Source organism: Lactuca serriola, chromosome 8 (genome assembly GCF_051521515.1).
Source record: "Lactuca serriola cultivar US96UC23 chromosome 8, Lser_US96UC23_V15, whole genome shotgun sequence".
Classification (NCBI taxonomy): Eukaryota; Viridiplantae; Streptophyta; class Magnoliopsida; order Asterales; family Asteraceae; genus Lactuca; species Lactuca serriola.
In genome coordinates this window covers 110,077,605-110,101,146 of record NC_136415.1, presented here as the reverse complement: position 1 = coordinate 110,101,146, position 23,542 = coordinate 110,077,605, and the positions used below count along the sequence as shown (strand labels likewise).

The following is a 23,542-nucleotide window of genomic DNA, read 5'->3' as shown; positions in this document are numbered from 1 at the left end:
CACGTGTGGGATGACACGTGGGAGTTCGTTGTAAGGAAAGTGAAAGCGCGCATAACAAGATTGAAGAGCATAGAGATCCGAGTTCGCATAAGGTTTTTGAGATTTTCATTTTAAGCCCTTGAGATTCCGTAAATGATCATTATACCCCTAATGTTTTCACAAATACGGTACCCAATTACCCATTTATCCTCTTAAACTTTAGAGTTTGTTACAACAAGCTGCCATGACTCGAGACAACATGTCATATACGATGTAAGAGTAGCATCTTTCATTGTTTGAAGAGTGCTTTTCAAACCGACTATTAGAAGAATATAGCATGGAGTATATTAAATAAATTAACTATTATTTATATGTTCAAAATACTCTATAACATAATAATATAACGTCATGTTTTAAATAATATGCTAACCATAGATAGACGTAAAATTTGATAGTAGGTGTTGTCGGCAACATATTTTTTTTTACGTAGTGACACAATAATAGAAAAAACGAAAAAATTAAAATTTTTTTTACACTGTCTTTAAAAAAACATGAGTTGTCGATGTCACTATGATCACCATAGTGGAACCGCGCGTCCGCGCCCCCTGATACTAACTTTCAAATAAATATTATTTATGCAAATTAATTTATATATGCTTTGTAATCATGCTAATAAAATTGAAAAGGAATGGAAACTTCTAGTGATATGGTCTTTCTTTCGTGAAAGATTTGTGTATCGTGAAATTGAAGGTTAAATTTGTTAATTTCATAAACAACGAGGGGGTGTTGGTGCAAACAAAACCATCTTATCACGGGCTCGCCGTGTGTTGTGTTCACGGAAGAGCCGGCCCGGGGACATGGCGTGGACTCCATTACTACTTTTTGCTTGTTTCTCAATCACATGATCCACTGATCCCTCCCCAAGAATGTAATATACTTAATTGATGGCAAAAATACATGGTTTTTTCTTAAACTTAATTTTCATTACCCAATATTAATACTTGGAAGATTCAAATTTTGCGTTGTTTAAATCTCAAATCATCACTGTGTAAAAATTGATGTTGGCGTGGACCACATGAATTACTTGGTTATCATAGTAACAAAAAAAAATGATAATAAATAGTTACCAAAAGTCATACAGATTATTTGTTTGGTTGATCGAAACTATAAAATATAAGTCAAATTGGTACGAGCAATGATATTTAAAAAATTACATGCAATTTTCTTAATCATTAATCGATCTACTACGAGTATGCGGGATGTGAGGAGGAAACTTGTTCCTAACCACATTTTACAAGGTAACTAGGGTTGGACCCGGACTAAACCGAAAATACATCTATCCAGGCCGGTTTCCGATTTCAATTTTTAACAAAATTCAATCTTCAGATTAGGACCGGACCGTATCTAGAATTTGCGATTTTATCCGGATCGGACCGGTTTCAATTTTTTTGTGATCGACGTACAAACCTTATAACTTTTCTACTATTGATAACTTTTCTTACTCTTCTTTTGATCGACATACAAACCTTACAACTTTTTTCACTGTTCTATAGTAATCTGGGTATAAAAAAGAATTAACCGATTTAAATATCTAATGTGTCCATTATTGTAAAAAAATAAGTGTACATCATTTTAAGTCAAAATTTATGAAAGCTTTTGATATACAAAAGATCGAATTGTATATTTTATTATTTTGTGTTATTACAATGAGATCTAAACTAAAGTACATAAACTAAACAGTAAGCTAACTTAGGAAAAGGCTAATTACAATACATCTACAAGGAAAGTAGATATATTCTGAATATACGCTAACAATTTATATTCGATATTGCAAAAATATGGAACTTTAAAGCATCTCAAGTTTGAAGGCTTCAACCTACTCATAGTAAGGTTTTTTTTTCAACCATTTTATTAGTTAAGGACTTAACTAAGTCTTGGTATTCGGTTATAAGTTATAACATCCGAGGGCGGTTTTAGGGTAGGTCCATGATGGCACCGACAACCTCTAAATTTTCCGGACGCGGTAGAAAGTTTTTTGAAAATTTTATTTTTTATACTCTTGTGCAACCCCAGACTTTCTCGTAACACCCTTACTGTGAAATCCTACGTCCACCCCGATAACATCCGGTCCTTTTTAATTGGTAATCGGTTGAAAATATAATTATTTTACGTACACATATTGGACCTTTAGTTATTTTAGAAACATATGAAAAAGTATCAAACAAATTAAAAAAATAACAATTGACAAAGGTCTCGTATGGTCCAGCAAGTTATATAAAACCCAATAAATGGTCCAACAAAAGCTCCAATTCAGTCCAAGAATCGAAACCCGGTTTAAGACCCGGACGGGCATACCGGAACCGGAACCCGCACACCTTAAACCGGTCCAGTTTTCGGTCAAAGTAATTTAAGAATTTCAGGTTTCGGGTTTTCAGACCGGTTCGGTTCGGGTCCAACCCATTATTCATCCCTAATTTATGGAAGGCACACGATCTACTGGCATAATTGTGGGCACCAAGTATGTCGCGAGATGCTTTGTCACCCATGTTATGTTTAGGTGCGGCCTCAGTTATGTATGCTCGAAGTTGGAGTGAGGTTGTCACCGTGGTAGGAATCCATGAGGATGGTACACTACTAAGCCTATATCGGTAAGCGTAACAAATTCTTTGAATATGTGGTTATAGACTTATTGTGATCGGGTAGTGTTCCCCCATGCATGCTTGATGATGATTTTTTCTGACTAACCAACCACTTTCGGTCTTGTCTCCGTTGTGGTAACCATGCGAGTGGCGGTTTGTCACTTATCATACATGAGGTTATCATTGCCCTGGTTATTTTTCAAGGAGGTTTTTTGTATTTTTCACCATTTATAACTGTTTTCTTCCCTAGTTTTGAATTTTTCCTTTGTTTCTAAGTTTTTTTTTTTTTTGAAAAAATGGAACTTCCCTAACGAGGGTTTTTGAACCAACTAACCATCCGCTACAAGCATAAGGTTATGCTTCATGCCATGGACTCCATGCATGTGAATCTTCATGGCCATAAATGAGTGTAAGATTTGAACACACGTGAATAAATTGTTCACCATATCTTCCACATGTTTTATCAATTCATCACAACCCAATTTGTTTTGTTTCTAAGCTTTCTGTATTGTTGATTGTAACAAATGACCATTGTATTTCTATAGTTGCTTCCATTGTTTATGGAGAGCAAATTAATTTATATTTGTCATCAATATGGTATATTGGATGATGACGACATCGAGTTTCTGATAGTTCAGGATGATATTCCCATGACGCCTCCTTGGAAAACGGGCATACATATGAAGGTGCTAGAGGTGGGTCTATGGTTACCATTGTCAATGTGTATTTGTAACGTCGTGTCTTTCCCAATGCTAATGCTAATGTTATCTAGCAGTTAATGATATTTGATCTAAGGGTGTTTATAGGGTATGTTTTCGGGTTTCAATTGATTCGGATCAAGTAGATTGGTTTTTTACATAAAAAAGTAATCGATAACCAAACCGTATCGAACTTTGGTTATCAATTTATTTTTAATATGCCTGAATTGAGAAATTATATATATATATATATATATATATATATATATATATATATATATATATATATATATATATATATATATATATATATATATATAGGGTTAGGTTATTTTGTTTTCATTATCTATTGTGTGCATGTATGACTGATTCTGGACCAATCATTTTAGTTATTTTAAAAAAATAATTAATGCATATTACATGTTGAAGATATAATAGGTATTAATTACATCTTCAGCATTTAATAAGCATTAATTATTTTCTTAAAATAACTAAAATGATTGGTCCAGAATCAATGATACAGGCACACAATAGATAGTAAAAACATTTGAACCTCTCTCTCTCTCTCTCTCTCTCTCTCTATATATATATATATATATATATATATATAACAACTTTATATAAGCTTAGGTACCTAACCACATTATACTATATATATATATATATATATATATATATATATATATATATATATATATATATATATATATATATATATATGAAATTGGGTATCACGTCGAAGCTTTGACTTGTTTTGATATTTTTATCGCATTTCCCCAACCGATAAGTGGTTTACTTCTCTCAACATAAACATAAATGCAGACCGTTTGTGTTGACAATATGTGTCCATCAATTAAAGATTAGAAGAACCAATTTTTTTGGGTGAATGTTAGGCATGGGCTTCAGTCCTACGTATGGGGCCAATGATGCAACCAAATCATGGAGGGAGATGGATATGGACGACATATAGAGAATGTGGGATCTTCTTAAAGTAAACTTGTGGATCCAAGACATGTCGATTGCAAAGATAGCCTCATGCCATCATAAACAAAGGATGTGTCTTGGGATTAAGCTCCGATGCCTAAATTAGGGTGAGTACTTAAGAGAATGTTTAAGAGCGATAGATGGAATTTAGGAGTGAATTGTCCTACTGATGCCTCTTATAGAGAAGGTTTATATAATGTTTACGAGGAGACACAGTGTTTGTGTTGTTCATGATGCATGCATTAACTCTTTTTTTCAAATGTTTTGTTTAATATTAAGTTTGTGGAGGTGCACTATCTAGTAGTAAAGACATGGGCGCCAAGTATGTGGGTAGATGTTTTGACGCCTTTGCCGTGTTCCAGGCTAAACCATGTTATATTTAGGTTTGATCTCAACTATATAGGCTCGAAGTTGGAGTGAGGTTATCCATGGCGATGTGGGAATCCATCAGGATGCTACACGACTATAAGTATGTTTGAGATTCCTTATTGAAAGTTCTTAATAAGTTATTGCAATTTGGTGTTGATAATAAGAACTTTTAAGAGTTTGGATAGATTAAAGTGAAAACAATTATTGATTTAAATAAATTTTTTTTTGATAAATTACATTCTACTTACTCATTTGGAACTCTTTAGATAGAAGCCAAATTACCTTTTTAACCTAATATCATAACTTTTCAAAAGATTAAAAAATGAAGTTTTCATTGTGGAAGAGTAACATAAAAACAAATAGTTATAGAGTATTTTGACACCTTTTTTTATTTATTTTAAATTTTGGTAAAAATAATCAAATTCAAAAAATAGATTCTATAAGTAATTTTTATCGATTCAATAAATTTAGATCCCATTGTGATAAAATTCAAATTGACTAAGTAGAGAAATGATTGTCCGAATCTTTAGAATATGATTATGAAAAAAATATAAATTTATTGTTTGCATCAAAAGTTGTATGGGGCTTATGTAGATTGTTGAATCTTGGAAGATGAGACGATGGTTTTGGTGGCTATTATCACTTGACAAATTTTTAGTTGGTATTGAATAAAGAGAAGTGACGCTGACGGGTAGTTTTGGATGTATGAAAGAATACAAAAAAGAAGCAGATTGAAATTTACCTAAATCACACACCCAACAAAGGTTCTAAGGGATAATTACATGTTGGTCAAGCTCTCTTCGATTGTCAATAATGACGTCGAGACAACAATGAACCCTTTTATTGTGTATATTGTAAGAGTTATATTGAATTTTTTTTCCCGCTAATACTAGATGTAAGGCTAGAGAGAATGGTAACGCTCCTAACACATGCTAAGCACATTGCTACAATATATTTTTACTTTCCACCTAAGCTTTTATCTTAATCACATATACACTTGGATTTAGAAAATAAAAAATAAAAAAAAACAAATAAAAAAGAACCAATCAAGGGCTTGGATTAAAAAAACAAAAGAAAAAGGCCCAATCAAAGCCAAATTTCCTCAACTCTCTCATCTCTCTTCTCGTTGTGGGTGTAACGAGTCATCGTTAGCGAGTCTCCTAACGAGGCTTAAGGGGTGGTGTAGAAACTTATGGCAAGGGTTGTAGCGAGAGGGATGACAAGACCACTCCCTCGAGCCTAAGTCACAAAACTATTAGTGTATATGTATTATTATGTGTAGCCCATTTGTATTAGTTTAGCCCATGTAGTTGTTGTAGCCCAATACTTGTATTTGTATATATTCTTTTGAGTAATGAAAATCACGTCAAGGGGAAAATACCAATCTGTCATGGTATCAGAGACTAGTTCCCAGAAAACCTACTTTCCTTCTTCTCCATCTTCCTCTCGATCCTACTGTTGTCGGGCCTAAACCTAGCCGCCGACCAACCCACCCTCCATCTACTTCCCCATCTTCTTCTCAATCTCAACAATGGTTGGTGAAACCTCCAATCCCAAAAATCAGAAACCCTATGGTGCTCTCAATATCAAGACTTATGTTCCTATAATTCTTGATCTCAATGAACCCAATTATGATGCATGCCGAGAATTATTTGAAACCCATTGTCGTGGCTTTGGTGTTCGTGATTTTCTTACAGGTGATTCCAAACCCACTTCTGACAAAGATGAAGAATGGTTCACTCTTGATTCTGTGGTTAAAACGTGGCTCTATGGCACCCTCACACAATCCCTTCTCAACATGATTCTCACAAAGAACTCCACATCCCACACGGTTTGGCTAAGTCTTGAAAATCTCTTCCGGGATAACAAGGACGCCAGAGCAATTGAACTTGACAGTGAACTAAGAAGCATGACTCTAGGCGATCTTTTCATTGCTCAATATTGCCAACGAATGAAATCCATATCAGATCTCTTGGCGAATATTGACAACCCTATACCCGAGAAAACACTCGTTGCTCGTCTTCTCAATGGCCTCTCTCCTCAATATGAACACATTGCCACCCTCCTACGCCACCGAGATCCTCTACCCACTTTTCTTCAAGCTCGCTCAAAACTTTTGGTTGAAGAACAAAGGTTCAAGAATTCTCGCCCTCCTCAAGCATCCCACTCGGACCACCCATCATCCCCATCTATTCTACTTGCTAGTAAAAACAACCGCAACAGCTCCACCTCATCCCGTGGAAATCGCCGCCCCAGCCAGCAGCGATGCCATGGCAGCCACAACACCGAGCAGCAGCAACGCCGCCAGCCTCCTGCTGCGTCTTCTGCAAGTCATCAGTCATAGCAGCTGCCTTGGTAGCCATACCAACTGCCTTGGCATCCCTTCCCATGGAGTTACCCCCCATTCTAGCCCGGATACCCACCTAGCAGCCTCGGTCCTCAACAGCCTCGTCGCTTCTCTGCCACAACTCCACCAACTACTCAACAATCAAGCATCCTTGGCCCTCCACCATCACCCTCTTCTGCTGCTACTGCACCTGGACATGTCGCTGCCCACGCTCTCCATACCTCGATCTCTCCTACCCTTCAACCTCCGTGGCAATGGTTCCCTCCAATGGCACAAGATCAACCGACTGATTTAACTCAAGCTTTCAACTCCATGTCGCTGAATGATGGAATCGATGCAAACCGGTACATGGATACGGGAGCAACTTCACACCTCACCTCCGATACAGGTAGTCTCTCGTCTGTTACAAATAATTGCAATATAAATTCCGTTTTTGTTGGCAATAGACAATCTATTCCTGTTACTCACTCTGGCCAGTCTAAATTACACACTCCTCATAGACCCTTACATCTTCATAACATCCTTGTCACACCCAATATTATCAAAAACTTAATCTTTGTGTGTCGTTTTACGTCTGATAATATAGTTTCTATTGAATTTGACCCATTTGGATTTTCTGTGAAGGATTTGGCAACCCATCAGGTCCTGCTTAGGTGTGACAGTTATGGCGATTTATATCTTGTTCCTTCGTCTCTCAAGTCTTATGTTGCCCTCTTCGTCGACAGCTCATCTTTATGGCATCAACGCCTTGGCCACCCGGGCGCTAGTGTTTTCAATAAATTGGTTTCCAGTCATTTTATTTCATGTAATAAGACTTCGTCTCATATCAATTGTCTTGCGTGTCAGCTTGGAAAACACATTAGATTACCTTTTGTTAAATCAAACTCGAATGTTTCTACTTGTTTTGACATTATACATTATGATTTGTGGGAATCTCCGATTCCAAGCACCAGCGGCATAAAGTACTATATTATTTTTCTTGATCATTTCTCCCATTTTTTATGGGTTTACTGTTTACGATATAAATATGATGTTTTTGGTAAATTTTTACACTTTCACAATTTTTTTTGATCAACATGGGATCTCCTTTCGTTTCTCATGCCCTCGCACTTCCCAACAAAATGGAAAGTCAGAACGTATGATTCGAACTATAAACAACATAATTCGTACCTTATTATTCCAAGTTCATCTTCCACCCACGTTTTGGGTTGAAGGGCTCCACATGGCCACCCACCTTCTCAACATCACACCCTCATCCTCCATAAATAATGACATTCCCTTCACCAAATTATACCAAAAACCTCCACAATTCTCTCATCTTCGTATCTTTGGTTGTCTTTGTTATCCACATATTCCAACTCCTTACAAACTTGCTCCAAGATCCACCCCTAGCATCTTCCTTGGTTACCCTTCAAATCACCGTGGGTTTAGATGTTTTGACCTTACTACTCGAAATATTATTATATCTCGCCATGTGGTCTTCAAGGAAACAATCTTTCCTTTTAAATCCTTTTCTCCAAATCATCCACCCTCATACTCTTTCCTTGATACATCTCCTTCTGACATTCCTCCTTCATATCGTGACATTTTTTCCAACATTTCTAAACCCATCCAACGCCTAAATCTACACACCACTACCGAATCTCCCATGCCTAAATCTCACCTCCAAGCCCTTCAAGACCCTAATTGGTCTATTGCCATGCAAGATGAATTTCGAGCTCTTATTGATAATAAGACGTGGACTCTTGTTCCGAGGCCCCAAGGAGCCAATATTGTTCGCTCTATGTGGTTATACAGGAAGAAACATAAGGCGGATGGCTCCCTTGAATGCTATAAAGTGAGATTGGTAGCGAATGGAAAAAGTCAACAACCCGTGATTGATTGTGAGGAGACCTTTAGCCCGGTAGTTAAACCGACTTCCATTCGGACTGTTTTGAGCATTGCTATCTCTCGACAATGGCCTATCCACCAGCTCGATGTCAAAAATGCATTTTTACACGGCCATCTCCATGAGACTGTCTACATGCACCAGCCACCAGGATTTCGGGACTCTACTCATCCTGACTATGTGTGCCACCTTCAGAAGTCTCTTTATGTTTTAAAACAAGCACCTCATGCATGGTTTCAACGCTTTGCTTCTTACATCACTAACATCGGCTTCACACACAGCCGTTGCGACTCTTATTTGTTTATTTTTTGCAGGGGCACTGAAGTAGCATATTTGCTACTATATGTGGATGACATTCTCCTCACAGCTTCCACCACAGATCTCATGCAGCGCATCATTTCTCTTCTAGCATCTGAGTTTTCCATGAAGGATCTAGGAGACTTATCATATTTTTTTGGGTATTGCAGCCACTCGTGACAACAAGGGTATATTCCTCTCTCAACGCACATATGCTATGGAACTTCTTGAGAGAGCCAACATGACTAACTGCAACCCTTCTCGCACACCCGCTGATACTCAGTCCAAACTGGATCCTTCAGGCCCTCCAGTTTTGGACCCTTCTTTATATCGCAACTTGGCGGGTGGTCTTCAATACCTCACATTCACCCTTCCGGACCTCTCTTATGCCGTGCAATAGATTTGCCTCTTCATGCACGACCCCAGGGAACCACACCTTCATGCATTAAAGCGTATTCTACGTTATGTACGTGGTACCCTTGATTATGGACTCCAGCTACACCCATCCTCAACTACGGGCCTCATTGCGTACTCTGATGCAGACTGGGGAGGGTGCCCGTCCACTAGACGCTCCACTTGGTGACAATCTTCTGTCATGGTCCTCAAAATGCCAACCGACCGTCTCTCGTTCAAGTGCAGAAGCTGAATACAGAGGTGTCGCCAATGTTGTAGCTGAAACCTGCTGGCTACACAATCTACTACGAGAACTTCAATCTCCGCTTGCTAAAGCAACCATTGTCTACTGTGACAACGTTAGTGATGTGTACTTATCATCCAATCATGTTCGGCACCAACGCACCAAGCATATAGAGATGGATATCCATTTTGTTCGAGACAAGGTTGCTACAGGTCAAATCCGTGTTCTACATGTCCCTTCATCTCTATAGTACGCCGGCATCTTCACCAAGGGATTTCCATCATCTCTCTTCACGGATTTCAGATCCAGTTTGAGCATTTTGCCTTGACCTCCTGCTCAAGCTGCGGGGGTGTATTAGTGTATATGTATTATTATGTGTAGCCCATTTGTATTAGTTTAGCCCATGTAGTTGTTGTAGCCCAATACTTGTATTTGTATATATTCTTTTGAGTAATGAAAACCACGTCAAGGGGAAAATACCAATTTATCAAAAACAAACACACGCATAAAGCTAAAACCATTGGGAGGTTTCTTTTCTTATTTTATTTTATTTTATTATTTGTAATTCTTTATTGATTTGTTGAAAGACGAATGAATCTAATCCCAAATAGATTTAGAACCTATCAAAAAACTAAAACTATATATTAATTAAAAAAAATCATTCTATTTAGGAATAAACAAAGCTTTCGTCATTTAATACGAATGAGACTTTTCAAAAACTTAGGGTGCGTTTAGTTGCGGAAAAATAGACCGTTTTCTGAGAAAATTTTCCAAGAAAAATGAGAATTTTGAAAACGCATTTAATTCATCTATTTTTTTTTAATTTTCACGAAAAATGAAAATTTTCTGTTTTCTAAACATGTTTTCTAATTTTATAAAACTGAAAATGAAAAATGAATAAGTTTTAACTAAACACGTTTTCTAAATTTTCCAATGAAAAATGAAAAGGGAAAACGAAAACCGGAAAATGAAAATTGTTTTTCCGTAACTAAACCCAACCTTAAAAATTTGTAAGTCTAAAATTTGATTTCACAAATTTTATGTTGCAAAATAAACGACTATTTATGATATTTGACCGAGTTATTCATTAAAAATAAATATATTTGAAACTTATACATACCTCGAAAACTAATTATTTTTCAATTATCAATGAATGACCACTTACCTTGTTAATAACCTCCCTAGTCTCATAAGACCTTCCGGTATACCGAACACGAGGCTCGTCGTGGTCGACGTGGTCACGAACAACGGTCGTGCACTCTATCCCGACCCTCCGTGGTTGCTCGTTGTTGTTGGTGATTTTAGTTTCACTATGTCATTTTAAGTAACAAGTAACTGTATCTAACATGTGAGCTAAAAGGCTTCATAGTTTGTATTCTAATATATGTACGGGGTTGTGCAGAATGCATGCATGTATAAGATCGAACTAGAAGCATGTTCGACGACTAGTTGGGGGGTCCGGGGGCAACGCCCCTGGGTCCGGGGATGATGTCACAACTAACATCTTAGCTAGGAAATTTTATTCCTGTGTAACCATTCAACTATTGTAAAACATATACTCTAAGTAAATCTCACTCAATGCTCATTTAGATTCACCATTTATGTTCATCAAAGAGTTTGAAGCCTTAAGAACCATGGTTTAAGTCCATATTGGACTAGGATTTCTTTATTGGGCCTAATGGACAAATAAGCATCCAATTCAACCATTTTGGGCTTAGAAACCTTATTTGGAGTCTAATTGGACCCACTTCCATAAAACTTAGCCTTTTGGGCCATTTTGGGTCCAAAAAAAATTAGTTTACCCTTAATGGGCCTTATGTGCCCTTAATGAATTAATTTGCCCTAATGGGCCACAAACTCCCTTTTTCTTTCAAAATGGGCCATGAGCTATCTAATGAGCCTAATGGGACGAAAATTTTATGTTTAGGTTCCAAAAATCCTAGCTAGATGTTAATGGGCTCAAACTATTCCATCCCTACCCTTCTTGGCCCAAACTCTCGGCCCAACACCATTTAACAAAAAAAATGAAATGGTGGTGGTGGGGGGGGGGAGAGTTGACTTTGGAGGTGCCACCTCCATAATACTCACCATGTATCAAGGCATAGTCTCTCATATTCCCATACAAGTCACCTCACTACCTCTCTCCCCTCTCTTCCTCTACTCTCGGCCGAGAGCCAAAAACACACACACACACACTCAAAAATTCTCTCCAAAACATCTCTAAAATCATCCTCTTCTTTCATCAAAGATCTCAAGGTTTTGCTTGTGCTCCAAGAGTAATCTTCAAGGTTTCAACTTCTTGGTAAGTGTTTATTATATATAAACACATATTATCCATCTTAATGCTAAAAATCTTTTCTTACATAACCTCCTTTCATGTTCTAACTCATTAGAATCACCTAAGTTCGAAAACTACTCAAGGGAATTTGCTAGGGCCGAAAATCACTTCATTTCTTTCCATTCTTCTTCAAAAACCGAAACATCAAGCAAAGGTGAGTTCATACCCCCTTGTTTTAGGTTTTCATATGATTTTTGGGGGAGAATGCAAGTAAAATGTGTAGATCTATGTGTTATATGTATGTTTTATGTGAATTCTTAGTTTATTTGGTAAAAATGCATTAGATCTTAGCAAATCTCGAAATTTTAAGTAATATTGAGCAAAGATCTATGAATTATGACATTATATACATCACATTATCAAGCCAAAAGTGATTACATGTTTAAGATACAAAAGATTTCAACAAAAACCTTGTTAAAGGTCAAAAATTGTCAAGAAAACAAAAGACAATGACAAAAAGTGACATTTATGTTTTTATAGGGACCAAACAGGTCCTACTTGTATAAAAAGGGATTTTTATGATAAACTTACTTTCCAAAAGGCCAAAAATGTAAATTTTAGCTTAATGGGCCAAATTTTTGGGCCTCACAGTTTTAGGCCCAAAATTGCGAAAAAATGAGGTTTTGGGGATTAAAAATGTAAATTGGCCAAAGTTTCAATCATAAATGTAAATAAACCAAATTTTGGGGTAAAAATAACATTTATTCCTAAATGGGACCAAAAACGTAACTTTTATCTAAGATTGGGCCGAAAGTGACAACTTTTACAAACAAGAGGCTGAAAATGCAATTTTCTGCAAAACTAGGCCATAAATGTCAAAATATAAAATTTTGGATTAAATTTGTGAATTTCTAAACATTTGGGACAAAATTGCAAATTTTTATAAATTATGGACTAAAATGTCATTTTTACAAAACTTTGGGCCTTAATTTAAAATTTGTAGGATTATTGGCCAAAAATGTCATTTTTACAAAAAGAAAGCTTCTTATCATCAAGCTAGTAAACCTCGAGCTAAAACAAACAACGAAACAAAACACATGAACGAAATACGTCGATAACTATTTATTGGACCTAATATTCACGTTACTTGGCCGTTGGGCCCTAAGGGCCCATTTAAGTGTATATTGAGCCCAATGTTTTCCATGACATGTTTATTAGGCCTTGCGACCCACTTACATGTTAATTTGGGCCTAAGTTATGGATTACATGTTTATTGGGCTCTTGTGGCCCATTTACATGCCTATTGGGCCTAAATTATCGTCTTACATGTTATTGGGCCTTTGTGGTCTAATTACATGCTAATAGGGCTTGGAATGGAAATTTCACATGCTAGTAGACTGTAACTATACCTTTGCGTAATCATTAAACTTCATATACTTATATATGTACCTTCCGAATACGAAAACATACCACATATACGTAAACATTAAACATAGTACAAAAAGGGGTTGAGAATCTAGTGAGACATGTCGGTTGGCACCTCTGAGTGTACAATCGTAGCCTGTAGTTATAATCAGAGTTTCCTGGTAAGGAAAGCGGGAGTTTGTGTATAGATCTATACGGGGTGACCCCCCACGCCTTAGTTGTTCACTACAGCTAGACTGGGCCAGTCTAGGGCGACAAAATCTTGAGCAATACCGCATTTGGAAAATGCCAAGACGGGCAACCTAGTCATTATCATGCATGGTTATAACGGCTCATATAGGGATTCAATACCAAAAATTTAACCTTTCGAAGATAAACTCTTCGATTGTGTCAATACAAAACGACTTATTTAACGATACAAGAAACTAGACGTTGTTATAAAACAGAAAATATCGGATTTTCTGGGGAAATTATTCATATACATTTATCATTTATTCACAATACAATGAATCTAAACTACACTCATACAAGTTATAACTATGAAATTCACACATGCATTTATACTTGATTTTCACATCATTTTCAGACAATTTACAGAAAATATCAGATTTTCTGGGTTTTTACGAAGGATACAAATACTTTTATTAAATCATACTTATGAACTCACCAACATTATATATGTTGACCGTTTTCAAAATAACTTGTATTCTCAGGTAATCGTTAAGCATAAATGATTTGCAAGAATGTATGGATTTATTTTGTGTAACATCATTTATCGTACTTTTAAAACTTGAAACTATGTAACTTATAACAATGTACTTGATGTGAATAACACTAGTTGTTATATGTAATGTTGGTGATGAATGTGTTATGTTTCATGTATATTCATTGTGATGATAATTCAATTGTTAGTCTCACGAGCCCCTGGACGTTTCCGCCGTCTGGTTTAGGGGTGTGACAGTTTCCAAAAGGGCAGCGCCCCTAAATCCTCATTAAATATGGATTATCCTGGCTTGCTTACAAAACAACTAATGACGACCCAACCCTAACCCTAATCTCGTTTAATATATAAATGACTCTTCCTTCTTAGAAGAGGGTTACGAATTTTAGCTCTCGTTTTCATCAAGCTCTCACAGAATCTCTCTAGCAAATTGGCTTACAATTTCTGTGCCTAGAATCGTAAGTGTCCACTTTGATTATCCTAAGCTGAATTTCTTGCAACCAAGACATAGGTAGAAATATCAGTTTGGAAAGGGTACTCAAGATCCAAGTTGGTATCCATATCTCCACCACAAACTCTAAAAATCTTACAGTTGTCGTGGAGGATCGTGGTCACCACCACATTTGACCATAAACTATTCATCTCTGCCTTCTTTCTCCTTCTTTATCCTTCTTTCTCGCTTTGATCACGATCTTCACTCGTACACACCATCCCGTTGCAAGGGGAAGAATTGTGGTGGTGACATGGAGGTTGAAGAAGGTCGTGGTTGTAAAGACCATTATGCACCGTTTGGCGGATGGACAAGATGGGACAAAACTGACCGGATATAATTGAACAGGATTAGACTACTGAACAACTTATTTTTGTAGTGTTTAGTATGAATAGAATAAAACACAACAAAATAATACAATTACTAAATTGTCCATAATACAAAATAACTTACGTTTCCTTAAGATTAAGCTACAAAAAAACCTAAATCTCTATCTAACTGTTGTGAAATCTTTTTTTTACTTCAATCAGTGATTCACAATTATATACTCCTTAGACGTGATCAATCATATCACCCAAGCATATCACCCAAAATTAAATCAAATTTTGAGGAACAATGATACCATTTCTATACTGAAATATCTAACCTAAATAACATATTAGTTTATGTATTTTTGTTTTATCAAAACACTAGAAAACACCGACACAGAGAAACGTCTTCATTGCGGTGATATTTGATGAACAAAAGCCGCCGTTAAATTTTTATTACAATCAACAATTATTTATTTTTATTGTCAGAAGGCGTGCCTAATTCTTTTGTATGTGCAATCAAATAAACTATTTCACTGAAATTATTAAAGAACTTCTGTCGTCATGGAATGACGAGGAACACCAAAAGTTTATTTCAGTAAAGTAAATATCTAGGTGCTAGGATTTTGATTTGTGATGAGAAGTAGAGGATTAAGGAATTATTCTTTAGAAATCCATTGTATTTAATGATATGGATGGCTGTGTACGTATCCTTTTCTTTGAGTTCGAAGCCATTGATAAATGAAGAAGAAACGAGGGAGACGTGAGAAACAAAAGACACGGGTGTTTTTGTCAAAAAAAAAAAAAAGTTTCATCTATTTCCATCATTTTGGGTGGTACTAAAATATAACAAAATAGTCTCATTGACTTGGTCAAGATTTTATATTGTTTTTGTGTGAGTCATGCTAAACCCTATTTGAGAGGAAATTGTTCTATTTTGTTGTGTCTCCGGTCATACATGCCAAACGTTACCTTATAGATGGCCTAAGAGGCATGACCTACATAACCTTTTTACATTTTCTGACATAATACCTAACAAATTAATTACCATTAGCGAGCATTGCATTTTTTTGCGAGTAATTATTTAGTACAACTCGTAAGAATCTATGGTCCTTATGCTAGATGTCTCGAGTTATATTCTTGGAAGTGTGTTTTTTTAAAGAATACCCATGCGAGACTTATACTATTTTTAAGGTCATGACATTTTCATTTAACAGCAACTACTTAGCACAACTGGTTAGTGCTTATTTTCTTTATGATAGAGGCCACAAGTTGTAACCTTAGAAGTCTCGTTTTTTTAAACTCTAAACAATACCCACACATGATTTATTACTTTTAAGGGGTTTTTTTTTTTTTTTTTTTTTTTTTGCAAGTAACTGTTTAGCACATCATGGCCATTTCAAGGAGGTCGTGAGTAGGAATGTCAAAAATTGGGGACGGGGACGAGAGGAAGGTTAACCCCCGTTTTAATTTCGGGGGTGAGGACGTGGGTAGGCAGTCCCGTCCTGAACCCACATGGGGCCCAATTAGTATATTATGTATTTATATATATTAATTACATAAATATACTACAATAAATAATAATAATAATGATTTTGAGCTTCCAAAAGTCAACAAAAAAATCATGTTTTTTAAGTTGTTATTATAATGTTTTTGAGATGTGATAACATTTTTATTTTTAACATGTAAAATTATGTTATAGATAACTATTTTTAACCTAAAAAATAACTTCTTTAAGCTCAAAAAACAACTTATTTTAGCCCAATAAAAAATATCCCAAAATCAATGATGCCTGTCCTGTTTGTCCCCGTTGATATCCGTAGTCGTGAGTTCTAATCCTAAAAGTCTTGCATGAGTTCTTGTTTGTTTATGACGTAAAAAAAATAAGTTGTAATAATCGAACTCAAAACCTCCAACAACATAGGCCCTTAACCAATTGTTCTAATTTCCACTCGTAAAAAGAATTCAATGCTTGCAAGTGCAAATATTAATTAATTTGTAAGAAATTAGGTCAGAAAAATAAATGAGTGGCTGTATAGGACAAACCCACTCGCGAAAATTTCAAGCTCATTTAGAAAGGTAAGTAATCATTCTTTGATATTGAAGAAAAAAAGATAACCATATATGCAAATAACTCGATTTGTTCAAAATATAGTCACTCCTTGATAGTTTGATCACCCATCCAATTTGATCAATTAACTGATTAACATAATTCATAACATCAAACACAACAAAATCCAATTGTTAGACGGTGAAAAATATGTACACATATTATCCTTTTTCTAAAATATCATAGACATCATTATAGTTGCACTTTTAAAATTACTTTGATGTCTCATTTATTTGTATGTATTTTTTGTTACATTTGTTTTATGGATGGTCGATCAATTAGCATTTTATCGAATTAAGAAAAAAAGACCTCGAACTCAAAACTTAAAACTTTAATGTATGTAATCAACTTTAGCTTTAATTACTATGATTCACTTTTATTCCGAGGTTTAACTAGGGTTTCTATAGGATCCCCTTTCGTCATCATCTCTCTTGTTCTCTATCTATTCTGGTACTAGGCTACTAGTACAGCAGTGACTCAGTGACAGTGAGAGGGTGTTTCCCTTCGATCCATTTAATGCGCCATTTCTCAGTTGTTGAAGCACCATACCTGATTACCTTCCTCTAATGCCGCTGGATCACCAAATCCGTACCCACGTCCGAAACCGGACCCGCACTCGCCGTCGCTCCGCCTGTCATCGCCATCCTAATGAACCTGTCACCAATTTCTGCGCATTGTGTCTACGAGATCGCCTCGCCGGTCTAGACTCTTCTACCGATCAACTCGAACTTGAACTTGAACGTGAAACTATTATCTCTTTCCCCTTAAGTCGCCGGACCAGAGGCCATGCCGGTGCTTCATCGTCAGGAGCTGTACCTGAACTGCGACGGAGCAAGTCTGTAGCGGCTGAGAAATGTGAGGTTTTGAATGGATCGAGTCTGGATCTGCGGCGGAAGTCGTGTGATGTAAGGGCTTGTAATAGGCTATCGGATCTGTTCGACATTGATGATACGAAGATCGGACGGAATGGACCTGTGAGGGTTCAATCAAAGAATATAGGGTTTTCCGGCATTCCAGAGCAGCTGTTGGAGATAGACGAAGAAAATGGTGGTTCAAGTGGAGTTAGGATTTCTGATGATTTGTTTGTGCGGGATGAGATCGGAGAGGAAAATGATTTGAGAACGATGAAGGAACATATCGAAATGGAATTGCAGAACAAAAAGAGGAATTTCTGGGATGCAGCTTCGGGTTTCAGTCAGAAGCTACGGAAATGGAGGCAAAAGCATAAGGAGAAGAAGCAAATCGAGGTCTGCAATGCCAGAGCTGATAATAACAGATCAAATTTGGAGCAATCTAAGGATCCTCAAATCCAATCTGAGCTTCCAAGCTATGTACTGGGAAGAAGATCTTGTGATACAGAACCTAGATTCTCCATTGATGTACATCGTATGTCTGTAGAAGATCCACGATTTTCATACGAAGAACATAGGGCTTCTTGGGATGGATACATGATTGCAAGAACAATTCCTCGGCTTACACCTATGCTCCCCATTGTTGATGATCTCATGTTGCCTCCTGTAAACACCAGAATCACAGTGAGTAATCAACAAGTTCAACGGATCAAGGAAGAGGGTTCAAGTTCTGGCACATCAGCTCAGTTTAATTCCGACACTTGTTCTTCAAATACAGAAAGTAGTTCAAGCTCAATGAAGAGTTCTAGTTCCAAAACAACACGATTCCGAGGTGATGATATGAAATCTGCTTCAAATGGTCAAGAAACGAAGTTGGTGATAACCGAGAGAGAATTAAAAGATTGGCATTTGAGTTCTATCAATGCTTCAAATGGATCCATTTCTGCTTCTACAACAGTCAAGAACGGGCACAAAAAGGAAATGAGTAATAGATGGAGAAAGATGTCTAATCTATGGAGCTATAAATACAAACCTGGTGACAAAAGTAACAAAGATTCCATCAATGGAGTTTCTTTGAATCAAAACAAGGACATCAATGGAGTTGAAAAAGAGGATTCAAATTCAAGTGGTAAGCTTGTTAGAAACAGTAGCTATGTGGGTTCAAGAAACAAAAGTGAATTACATCACATTGGTGAAGAAGGTGGTAGGCATTCTATGAGTGATCTTGACAGCAGCTTGCTAAAGCTGCATCTGCCACCATTTGTGAAGTCCAGGAAGAAACTGCTTCCACCAATGGCGAATATTTAGAGGTACTCTCACAACTCTTTAAGAGGAGTATCAATGTAGCATAACCCTGTAGAGCTTGTTAATTTGTTCTTTTCTTTGTTTATTTGCAAAAAGCATAGCATAATCTTAGTGTTCGTATGCTTGGTGCTTTATTTTGATGCAATAATATAAGTTGAAGTTTTACTCTTAATATATTACAGATTTAATGATACCTTTGTAATGATTAATTGCTAACTAACAAATACAAATACAAAGGAATTACATTCTCACGATATATGAGTTTTTACTTGTATGCCACTTGGCAACAACCACAAAAACCCCAAGATTCACCACACTCAAACCACCCAAAAGCCAAAAAAACTTGTGTAATTCCCCATAATTCAAATTATCCGGAATCCACCCTGGCCCACCACCTTCGGTAGTCACTTTTATAACACTCACAAGTAAAGAACTGAAATAACTCCCTAAAGCAATAGTCATTAGTCGCATAGCTGACCCCAAACTCCTCATTGAATCAGGCACTTCCTCATAAAAAAACTCCATCTGTCCCACAAGTGTAAACACTTCCGCACAACCAATAATTAAAAACTGTGGAACCTGCCAAAATATGGAGATTGGGACAGGTTTGGTTTCATAGTAATTGTGTCTTCTAACAATGTCTAGTCTAATGAGTTCCAAGATTCCGGCTGTTAACATTGAAAAGATTGAAATGAAGTGGCCGGTTCCTATTCGTTGGAGCAGGGTTAGTCCGTTTGGGTGACCGGTGAGTTTTCGGGCAAGTGGGACAATGATTTGGTCATATAGTGGGACCCAGATTATGACACTTAGGGTACCAAATGTACCTAGTGAGGCTGGTGGGATTTTGAAACTTGTGTTGGGGATTTGGGTGTCCATGAAAGAGCCTTGTAGGACGAATAGATTGTCCATTTGGCCACGTATGGTGCTGAATATGATGCCCGTGATCCAGATTGGTAGCAGACGTAATACGGTTTTCAGTTCTTCAACTTGGGTAACCGTGCAAAGAGTCCATGGGTTCGTTGATCCTTTTGTGTGATCCGTGGGGAGCTCCACTGCCGCTTTGTCTAAGAATCTAAAATCAAGAAAGTTCAAGTATATAAGATTAACATCCCCGGACGCACGTGCCAAGATATTGTCTGCTTTGAGTAACCTGGCACGGATTTGCTATCGCCCAAGAACGCTTAAGTACTGTAGAGTTCTCATGGGATCTGCTGTCCTCACGACTTTAAAACACATCTTGGAACGAAAAAGGTATCCACACCCTTATTACCAATCTCACATATCACATAGACAGAAAGTCATTCAAAACACTCCTTACGAGGGTGGTGGGTACTATCCTTTCAAGACATGTTTTAAGACCATGAGGGCATCAGATCCCATGCCCATGAGAACTGTATACGGTATAGTTAAGCATGCTCGAGCGAAAGCAGGATTATGATGGTACCCCTAGAAAGGGCCTCGTTGCCCAAAGTAGATAATATCTTGGTACGTGTGTATGGGGATATGTTACATATTTTGTCCACTTTATTAGAGTTTAGAGAATAGATATCGACCTGAAATTTCTTGTATGATTAAGTTTGGTTGTAGAATTAGCATGATCATGAATCTCGTACAAAAGCGATGAATCCGGTGGGATGTTGATTCTTTTCTTTCTAAAAGAAGCAACAACTACTTGGAAGAAACGTGTGAAAGGGCTACCTTTGGGTTTATGGTTCCTATAAAACCAAGTACCAGAAAAGAAACAAAATACAGCCATTCCCATGGCTAAAGTAGGAATCCCAAACCCCCAATCCCAACCCACATTATCTTGTACCCATACTATCAAAGAACGAGCAACAAGGGTACCAATATTCATCATCTGATAATACCAATTAAAAAAAGAACTCTTGAGCTTTTTTTCAGCCTTGTCATTATCATCAAATTGATCTGCTCCATAAGCCGACACACATGCCTTGATTCCTCCACTTGCAACTGCTACCAAGTAAAGCGCTGTGAAGCACACTATCGTTTCAGCTTTTGTTGCATCACAAATGTTTGTTTTGGAGCATGTTGGCATTAGTTGAGGCATTGTAGCTGATAATGTCAACAATGTCATCCCCTAAAATTAAATAATATAATAGTGGTTAACTTATTTGTGATTTCATTATGTTGTAATCTGAGTATAAAGTGATGTATACAAACTATTGTTAAAGAACTGTTATAAAGTACATTTATCGTAAAAAAAAGAAACTTAAATAAGTAGACTTACAATGGCATACAAGGTAGAAGAGGTTGCAATTGTCCAATATTTTCCAATATAACCATCAGCAACAAATGCTCCAAATAATGGGGCAATGTAGCAAGCCCCAGTCCAATTTGATAAATTTCTTGAGGCTGTAGCACTGTGTTGATTGAGTTCAAGCTTAAAATACAGCAACAAATTTGAACTCATCCCAAAAAACGCCAATCTTTCAAGACTTGCAGTTGCTGCAATAAGTGTTACAAAATCTTTTTAAGTAGTAGTATTTTCTTTGATATAAACATAAATGGATGAAGAAAATATGAAAGTGGATGTATGTAAGTACCAACTACAAAGAAGCATGCTTTCCAGTTTCCCGTTTTTAACTTGTTAGCTGGGCTGTTGAGGTAATCCACTGTTCCATCTCTAGTGTACAACACACAATCTTCTCCTTTGGTCTCAAGCAAAACATAAGTGTTGTGTTCATCATCTAGATGAGATAAGTAAGAGTCAAATCACTTCTAAAACCAAGTAAATAGCCTAAACTGATCATTTGTAGTAGTTTAAAAGTTACTGGAGTATTAACATAATCATAGTAAGATAAGAACAGGTGTTATAAGAATCAACTTCAAAACCTCATCTTTGCATCCAAAAACTTAGCAAAATTTTTGGGGAAATGCAATTAGTTATATACTGGTTCTGTTTATAAAATCAGATGCAACTTTGAAGAAAGAGAAAGGAAAAGAATACTAGATTTGAGGAAGCTAAATTCATTGCACTGAACACGAAGGAGCTACATTCCGGAAGCAATTCACATGTTGCACTTCAAAACCAGAATGCGATTCATACAAACTCCGCAAAACCCTAGAAGATGTACGCTATTCAATTTAAGTAATTTAAATGAAATACAAACAGGGACCCTGAATTAGCAACAAAATCATAATGAAATCGCATCTTGAAACAACACGTCTAAAATGCAAAGTAAATAATACAACGAATCTGAAGTGAATGAGTACGCAAATTTAGTAGAAATATTCAGCAAACAGTTGCATACATTTCGCCCAAAGTCAAATCAAACAGAAAGAAAGCACACAATTTCTGAGAAAAAAAAACGGTATCAAAAGTCGGAGGACCTGAAGTGATGAGAGGAGAATTTTCCGCCATGAATGGGTGAAGAGAGAGAAGATGTGGTTGGCATGTTGAGTGATGTAATACGAAGACGATGATACTGGCGCCATTGCTGCAAATACAGTGCAAGCTCTCCAATTATTAGCGGACATTTGTTTCTTTTTGGGGTTTTAGTTTCCACATTTGTCATCGTTACATTATATACATTTTGGGGTGGGGTAGGTTTGCATGTGATTGTAATAAACATTATTTGTGTACCATCAACTTTGGCAAATAGTATATGTTTTACAAAATTGTTGCATAAGTGTTTTTTTTGGATAATAAAAGATGGTGATATCATTATGTAAAAGAAAAAATAATTTCTCAAAAGATGATTTACAAAATAAATGGTATTTTAATATGGTTATTTTGTGATAGGAATAGTTAATTCTTTATTTTTTTTAAATATAAGTCATTTGTTCACTGATTTTTATTCGGTTCATGTTATCCTTACATTATATACATTTAGGGGTGGGGTAGGGTTGCATGTGACTGTAATAAACATTATTTATGCACCATCAACTTTGGCAAATATGGCAAATAGTATATGTTTTACAAAATTATTGCATAAGTGGTTTTCTTGGATAATAAAAGATGGTGATATCATTATGTAAAGAAAAAAGAATTTCTCAAAAAATGATTTACAAAATAAATGGTATTTTAATATGGTTATTTTGTGATAGGAATGGTTAATTCTTTATTTTTTTTTAAAAAAATATAAATCATTTGTTAAGAACTGATGTATTCACTAATTTTTATTCGGTTGATGTTATCATCACATTATATACATTTAGGGGTGGGATAGAGTTGCATGTGATTGTAATAAACATT

General features: G+C 36.4%; 3 protein-coding genes across 3 annotated transcripts; 2 read left to right on the top strand and 1 right to left on the bottom strand.

The window, feature by feature from the left end:
* Positions 1 to 6,200: 6,200 nt before the first annotated feature.
* LOC145067271 (uncharacterized) lies at positions 6,201 to 7,013 on the top strand. Its single transcript, XM_079014451.1, has one exon. It carries the CDS (start codon positions 6,201 to 6,203, stop codon positions 7,011 to 7,013), a length of 813 nt encoding a protein of 270 aa, XP_078870577.1.
* Positions 7,014 to 17,557: 10,544 nt separating this feature from the next.
* Positions 17,558 to 19,500, top strand: LOC145066135 (uncharacterized). Its single transcript, XM_079013321.1, has one exon. The coding sequence runs from the start codon at positions 17,737 to 17,739 to the stop codon at positions 19,327 to 19,329; it is 1,593 nt and encodes a 530-aa protein (XP_078869447.1). The 5' UTR covers positions 17,558 to 17,736; the 3' UTR covers positions 19,330 to 19,500.
* LOC145066134 (protein NRT1/ PTR FAMILY 8.2-like) lies at positions 19,477 to 22,829 on the bottom strand. Its single transcript, XM_079013320.1, has 5 exons — positions 22,678 to 22,829; positions 21,891 to 22,034; positions 21,575 to 21,792; positions 20,880 to 21,424; positions 19,477 to 20,398 (listed from the first exon to the last, which is right to left on the bottom strand). The coding sequence occupies exons 1-5, from the start codon at positions 22,706 to 22,708 to the stop codon at positions 19,567 to 19,569; spliced, it is 1,770 nt and encodes a 589-aa protein (XP_078869446.1). The 5' UTR covers positions 22,709 to 22,829; the 3' UTR covers positions 19,477 to 19,566.
* Positions 22,830 to 23,542: the final 713 nt, after the last annotated feature.